The sequence below is a fragment of the Chroicocephalus ridibundus genome, chromosome 14 (genome assembly GCF_963924245.1).
Source record: "Chroicocephalus ridibundus chromosome 14, bChrRid1.1, whole genome shotgun sequence".
Taxonomy (NCBI): domain Eukaryota; kingdom Metazoa; phylum Chordata; class Aves; order Charadriiformes; family Laridae; genus Chroicocephalus; species Chroicocephalus ridibundus.
In genome coordinates this window covers 8,864,482-8,871,779 of record NC_086297.1, presented here as the reverse complement: position 1 = coordinate 8,871,779, position 7,298 = coordinate 8,864,482, and the positions used below count along the sequence as shown (strand labels likewise).

Below are 7,298 nucleotides of genomic sequence, written 5' to 3'. Positions count from 1 at the left end.
TGATGCTGTGTTAGCTCTCGCTTCGCCTTACACTGCCATCGGGGAACATGCGGGGACATGGGAGTGGAGCTCGAACAGCCCCTGCCAGGACAAGACATGGACCTGCAGGGGACAGAAGGGACCTGGAGAGGCACCAGCAACCCAGCAGGGACCACAGGCAGCTGTGGTAGCTAAACTGCCTGCGTGTTGGGAGAGGGAGCTGGTGTTGTGCTGGATCTGTCCCCGCAGCAAGCGCAGGGGGTGATGGCCATGCCATGGGTCCACGCCCCCTGCCAGCACAGGCACCGTGGATGCAGTGATATAAACCTTGACCTTGCCCGGCTGCATCATGCAACCCCGCAGCCCGTTTCGCTGCACTCGTGGTGGGTCCCCGCAGGGCTACGGCTGTGATGGAGGATCCATGCTGAGCCCTGCAGCCTGATCCTGCCGCGGGAGCAAAGCCAGGTGGCTGGTGAGGTGAACGGGGGACCCTCCTGCCTTGTACACCAGCTAAATAACCGCAGGGCTGGTCTTGAGTGATCGTGGAAGGGGATGTGGGGATGGATCCACGCTGCAGGGACAAATACATGTCACCGGGCATGGTGAAGGGAGACCGAACTTGCCATCATGGTCCTCAGGACGTGCACCAGTGGCGTACAGAGGGGACGCCGATGCATTTGTATCTTGTTCGTATTGAGGACACTGCATCTTAACAAAGGCTGGAGAGAGACAATCTTTAATGAAGTGTTCAGCGGAAGGGGACTGACATGAAGGGTTTCTGACAGGAGTCGTCACCAGAGGCACCATCACTGTCACGCACCCTGACCCCGAGCGGCTGGCACGCACCAGAGCAGCCTGGCAGCGGGGAGAGATGCTACCGAATAACGGGGGCGTATGTCCTCCATGTCCTGAACAAAGCCCACCGCAACCTTCTTCCTCTTAGCCAGGAGAAAACAGGCCAAGGGATGATGACCTTACACGGGGAAAAAAGCTCTCCCTCCAGGGAGATGCAAGGCAATGAAAGAAATGAAGCAATGCGGGGTGATCCTGGTGATGAAATTAATGCTGTTTGCCTTCCTTGTGATATAAAGTATGCTCCTTTGGCCTGGAAAGCTCGGCACAGAGACCTACCAGCCGAGCTGGAGCACAAATTTTCTGCTTAGATAAGCGCCTGTACCTGAGAGGGACTTTATTCTCAAGACCCACAGAGCCCGGAGGACTTTCAGCGAGCCAGAATTCCCTTTGGGAAACGGTGCAGAGGTGTGTAGCTCCTTAGGGCCGCCATGATGGCACCGGGGTGCTGAGGGAAGGCCTGGGGCCTGGCTGGCAGAACCCCTCCTGAAGATTGTGGGTCGCCGCCGGGGGGGGGGCTCAGGCTTAAGATCTATGCGGCGGGAAGCCGCAGGCCTCCCCTCGGTGGGGCGGGGAGGGATGTGGGGCGGGCGGGTTCTCCGCCCCACCGAGGGGAGGCCTGCGGCTTCCCGCCCTGCCGGTCATAGACTCAGGCTAGAGCGCCGCCGCCGCGCTTCCGGCGGGTCGCCATCTTAGGCGCGGGCAGTGAAGCCGCCGGGTTGAAGCCGGGCAGAAGCGTGGTGGCTGCCCTGCGCACCTCCTCGCCGAGGAAAGGGATTTTACGCCGTTCTTCACGCCTCCTCCTCAGGTACCGGCGCTGTTGGGGCAGGAGGTGATGTAGCCTTTCTCCTGCTGTGAGGGGGAGAGTGCCCTCACCTAACATGGCAGCGGGGGCGGTCTCTCCCCGCCGAGAAGATGGCCGCTGAGGGGAGCGGCGCTCTAGCCGGGTGGCGGAGCTCGCTTGGCTGGGTGAGGGGACTGTGAGGGGACCCCCCACCATCACAGGGACATCCCCCTCCTTGCTGCCTCACACGGACCCCCTCTTCCCCCCCGCTTCCAATCTTCCCCGCCCCAGCTCATCCCCGCCTTCCCAGTCAGGGAGAACCCCCTTTCAGCCTTGGAACCCCCTTTCTGCCTTGCAGTCCCCTCAGTTTTGGGAGGTCTCCCATCCCCTGGTGCGTGAGGCGCCTCTGGGTGGGCGTGGGGAGGGTTTGGGTCGGGGTTACCCGGGGGCTGGCTCCCGGTGGGGGGGGGTTGCTTTGCAGGCAGCCCGTTGCCCCCCCCCCGCACCCCCCCCCCCCCGGCCCTCTTCCCCTCCCAAGGCTGGTGCTGCTGCTCCCTTTTATTTTAATAGTCATATTTTCCACTCCCACCCCCCCCTTCTATACTTTGACCCAGGAGTGGACCAGCAAGACCATAGGTAGCGGAAGGGTTTGTTCTTGTTCTCCTCCTCCTCCTCCTCCCCACCCCTTAAGGGGCGGTGATCGTGGCGGAGAGGAAGAAAAGGATGCCACGGAAGCTGTTGTTGCCTTATAAATCTGTTTTTTCTCACTTTCGAGCTCCACGGGGCTTGCATGACTCTTTGGCGATGAACGCAGCCAGAAGTGGCTACCGGGTCTTCTCGGCCAACTCCACGGCAGCCTGCACCGAGCTGGCGAAGAGGATCACGGAGTAAGTTCCCTCTCTTTCAAGTTTCTTTCCCCCCGCCCCAGAGCTCCTCTGTGCAGGCAGGCTTTCTTCAAAGCGGTTGGAGAGGCTTTTGGCGTCCTCCCACCTTCCCAAGCCAAAGGCATCTGCCGCGAACACCTTTGCTGTGTAGGTTTTGCACTGCGAGTCTTCAGCAGCTCGGCCCTTCTCCTCAGCACTGGCTCATCCCTCCTAATAACTGAATTTGACCCAGCGATGAAAACGTACCGACTGCTTTCTGCCTTTTGAGTGTTTGACATCCATTTCAATGCTGGAGAGGCTTTGCAGCAGAGGCTGTTACTTTTGGGGAGGAAGGAGGTTAAACTTGGCCGAACAAACCTCAGAAAGTGTTTTAAGTGGTCTGGGAGATGCTCAAAACTTCCTCTGCTGCTTTTTGTGGGGACGGGTCAGCGACCTTGTTTGCTCAACAGCTTCACTGCTCGGGGTGCAGGGAGCATTCCGCGTGCAGACCTCGATACAACACCTGCAGTTCCACTAACCAAAGTGGATTTCGGTGGGGTAGGGGAGGTAGGCAGCACATGCTAACAAGAGAAAGTTAAGTTTAGGGGTAGAAGTGTGCCCTCTCTCTTTTTTTTTTTTTTTTTTTTTTTTTTTTTTTTTTTTTAGCCCATCAATTAGGGCAGAGTTTGACCTTGACTTGTCAGGGATGGATGTGCTGGGCCCTGCTGAATTAAGGGTGTTACAGCTGGCTCCAAAATGGGGCTCTTGGAGCACCGAATTTCCCCTGACACTTGATCTTTTGTTTTGAATTAGTTTGGTTCAAACTGGGGTACTCCTAGCCAAAGGAGCTTTTCTGAGACAGGGATCCATGTACTGGGGAGCTGTTGTCCTAAAGCAGGATTTGAACTTCCTTTCTGCTTTTTCCCAGCTATAGTTCATAGGAAGCTGCTCCCAAAATCAAGAGGACTCAGTGCTTGTTTGCTTGCTGCAGCACATAGCATCCTTGCTACCCTTTAGGCAGCTGCCGGCCTGTTCCTGTCCTCAAGGGCGTGCTTAAATTGGAAGCGTTACTAAATACAGGTGTGCTGCCACTTTAAACTGCAAGAACATTTTGCAGTTCGCCCAGGTAGCTTAATAAACACTGTGTTCAATCCTTAGCACAGATTATCTCCACAAAGCTGACTTGGCTGTTTGTCTGGGATCGCTGGTGTTGATGGGATGCGTGTTGGATAATAGTGATGGACTTCTTCAGGTGTGAGGCGGAGAGGGAAATCCTTGTGTTTGGGAGTGGAGAGGGTTTTTTTGGTTCATGTATTTTTGCTGTATTTGGTCAGTTCGGTATCACTTTCCTTTCACAGATACAACTCTGAAAATAAAGTCTCTTTATATAAAAAGTAAGTTTTGCTGCAACAGATGGGACATGGTTTTACATGGCTTGTCTGGTTGCGTCAACACAGAACATAACAGAAGTCCCCTAGCGACAAGCTCCAAGTTCTCAGGACTGAAAAAGCAAATGGGCAATCTTTATTCTCTGCTCTTTGTCTTAAAAATAACTCACTTTTTTTTTAAAGATGTAATGAGAAGAGACATGGAGCAGGCTTCCCCAGGCCACGGCACACGCAGCTGGCTGTGTGACGTGCCGCTGTAACCCTCTGCAGCGTTCCCAGTGATGCTCTGAGGCTGAATGACAGCAGGATCCAGAGAGTGACCTCCTGTCTGTCCTTCACAAAGTAAACTTTTAATAGAGGTGGTGTGGGCTTTTTGCCTTGGCTCTAACGTCAGCGAGAAAGTTGGATGCTCCGGTGGTGGTATGAGCACAACAGTGTGATACACAGCTACTGGCTAAACAGAGGCTTCAGGACGCGTAGATTTACTGCCTGTAAAATAGGAGTAGTGACCACTGTGAAATGGAAAGGGGTGTAGCATGATAGGCAGATGCGACTTTGTTGGAGGGGGGTGCACAATCTGGAACCGTTCATAGTAAGGATTTGCCCACAGTAAGAAGTGTCCCAAAAATAAAGGTATTTTCAGCATCTTGAGCGGTGTTTTTGCACTAACTTCCCTTAGGAGCTCAGGGGCTCTTTCAACGTGTTTGTAATACATCCCTTGTTTTTTCAGGTTGCAAAAGATGCGTGACTGCTGGCTTTCCCACTGTGTCCCATCCCAGCCTGTACTTTGCTGGGGAGGTCAGTTGCGCCTTTTAATAGAGTTGGAGCAGTCGTATAAGGGTGAGTCTGTCCTCTAATATTGTGCGTTCTTTTTAAAGTTTTTTTATGACCTTTAGCATAAGTAGTAAAAGAACTTTAAAACAACACGCAATATTAGGAGTAGAGCCCCTTGAGACACTTGTGCATCCAGGCTCTGTTGCTTGTAGGTATGATGTTAAAATCAATACTGGCTTATCTTGTTTTAAAATCCCAAGCCTGCGGAGGAGCAGTGTGGTATAAATCAGACATCTGAAAGCTGTTCAGTCTCCTCACGTCACTTAAGGCAGAACTTCCAGAGTTCCTTTCGATTCAGGCTTTGAGCGTGGCGTTCTGGCACGATTCCGATCTTTACAGTTTCCTATTATGTATTCTTGTCTGGTTATAGGATGAGTGACCAGATAGTTAGTCTAACTTTCACTTTGAGTTTTCAGAGCTCTTGTTTATGTTAGTATCTGCCAGGAAGAGGAGATTGTGCTGGTTTATAAAAACCAAATAACCTTGTGAAACTTTAAATAATAAAGATGTGCCTTAGATTCAGGACCACTGAAACATAAAAAAACCTCATGTGTTTACTTGTATCTTATAAATTGAGAGGGATGATTTTTGGTTTTTGTCGTTGTTTTTTTTTTTTTTTTTTAATTCTTGCCCAGATGGAAAGAAAACTCCTGCTGTAATTAGGACACTTGGCACCTGATTACAAGCTGCATTTGCAGGGGAGAAAGATAATTTCTGTGACCAGTGCTGATCCCTAATGGGCCTTGTGTGCTGCTGGGGGGAGGGAGGTCTAGCAAGTCTTTTTAATCTCCGGAGTCCAACAGATGCATTTAGATCTCCTTCTGACTGCAGTGTCTGGCACAGAGGGTACAAATAATACATTCCGCTCCCTGCTTGTGTGTTTGGGTTGGAGGGGATTGCTGATTGAAGCTTGCTAATGCCTCCCCAGTGCTCCTGCAGGTCTGTGTTATGTGGGAAGTGATACTGTCATAAACTTATTGCAGGCTGTGGATGTGAGTATTCTAGACATTCATTTTGTTTGCAGCACAGAAAATGCTGGTGATGTAAAGATAAAAGCAATGCAGCGAGCTTAAACAACGTGGAGTAATGAGGAAGAGATGGAGACTTGTGTTCTGATCTCTGGTCGTAGGGAGCCAGGGACACAACACTAAAACCAGGGTGGTGTTTTCTGTGAATGAGTGGGAGGTGAGCCCTGCTTTTGAGAGAGACAGCATGTTAGGAGGACTCTCAGCAACCTCACTCAGCTGAAGGAGAATTTCTGATGGGATGAGGGAAGGGTAATGTCAGCCTTCCTCATTAAGTCATCTTGCCAGCATGTGACACGATGGCACAGGGGAGTCAGATCACAGTAACCTTGTGATGCTGCTCTACCCTGTCTTCAAACCCTGTTCTTGCCTTCTGAAAAGAGCTCTTGTGTGGTGCTACAGGACGAGAGGAGGTGGCACCACCTCTTTTCCATCTCGGAAGATGCAGTATTGTGGCAGGAGGCTAACGGATGTTACAGGGTGACACTACATCAAAGAATTTTGGAAAGGGAAAAGAATCACCAGCTGAAAAGTAGTGTAGTTGGAGAGGGCTACAGACAGGGGACGGTGTTGGAGTAGGGTGAGCGTGGAGCAGTTGGGCTTTCAGATTTTCTGTGCAGCTTAGATAGAGCATGTAATGTGGCTGAGCAGATTGGCTCTGCGTGGTGGCTCTCTGTGCTGGCCAGTGCCAGGTTTAGGGAAAGTTCCTTCATGAGGAGCAGGCTGGTGGGAGTAGAGGAAAATCTGCCTAGTATTTGATGGTAGTTCAGCTGCATGGCTTTGGCATGGCTGGAACAAATGATACAAGTGCTGGATGGCTCTGGGTACAAGTGGCAGATGAGCAGCAGGGACCGTTCTTCAAGTACCCAGTCGTGCCGGGTAAAGGGTGGGCTCAGATAGTTATAAGGATATTTGAACAAAAGATACCGCCTTGTATCCAGGAAGCTGCTGTTTCCTTTCCCTTTCCTGCCTTGTTCTTGAAGTGGGAGATTAGGAAATACACCGTAGAGCTGCCGCTGCGCTACCTCACCCAGATGACTGATCTTTAAATAAAGATTTGCTCAAGTTTGAAAAGCAATTCAAAGTCACACTGTGGCTTGCTTTGGCCACGGTCAAGCACGGAGCATATATCCTCTGCTGTCAGCTCCAGCTCCTTCTGGAGTGAGTCTGTAGGTGTGAGACCAGTGAAAATCTAATAAAGAGGATATTGCCAGAATAAAATAATATCGTAGTCAAGGGCTTTGTCTGTATGCAGATTTCTCTTCAAATTGAGGGCTTGCACTGTGAACTGGCTGGAAGCTTCCTTCAGAGATAACTTTACATGTATCTTTTAGGTGTTTGCCACAGAGTGGGAAAAGGCAACGCAACCTGGTCTGAGTCCTTCCCAGCACTACTGAAACGTGCTTTCATGGCATGAAATACTACAACTGCACTTGCCTCTTGAATTTTGATTCAGCTAAACATCAAGTCTTTTTTAACTGACTGTCCTTTGTCTCTAGAGCCTGATGCAGTGGCTTCTGACAGTCTTCAGAGGAGCATTTTAAAGTACAGTCTGATACAACCCCATAGTGTT

The 7,298-nt window shown here is 51.1% G+C and overlaps 1 protein-coding gene across 4 annotated transcripts in view; it reads left to right on the top strand.

The window, feature by feature from the left end:
• The first annotated feature begins 1,508 nt into the window (after positions 1 to 1,508).
• PRPSAP1 (phosphoribosyl pyrophosphate synthetase associated protein 1) overlaps positions 1,509 to 7,298 on the top strand; it is a 29,838-nt gene continuing 24,048 nt past the window's right edge. The window contains exons 1-2 of one of the 4 annotated variants that reach the window (XM_063351856.1): positions 1,509 to 1,639; positions 2,391 to 2,502. In XM_063351856.1, the coding sequence (XP_063207926.1) occupies positions 2,420 to 2,502 (83 nt within the window). In that variant the 5' untranslated portion in view covers positions 1,509 to 1,639; positions 2,391 to 2,419. Of the gene's footprint in view, positions 1,640 to 1,659; positions 1,801 to 2,225; positions 2,503 to 4,596; positions 4,707 to 7,298 lie in introns of those variants that run through there. The other 3 variants (XM_063351857.1, XM_063351858.1, XM_063351855.1) reach the window with 3 other exon arrangements.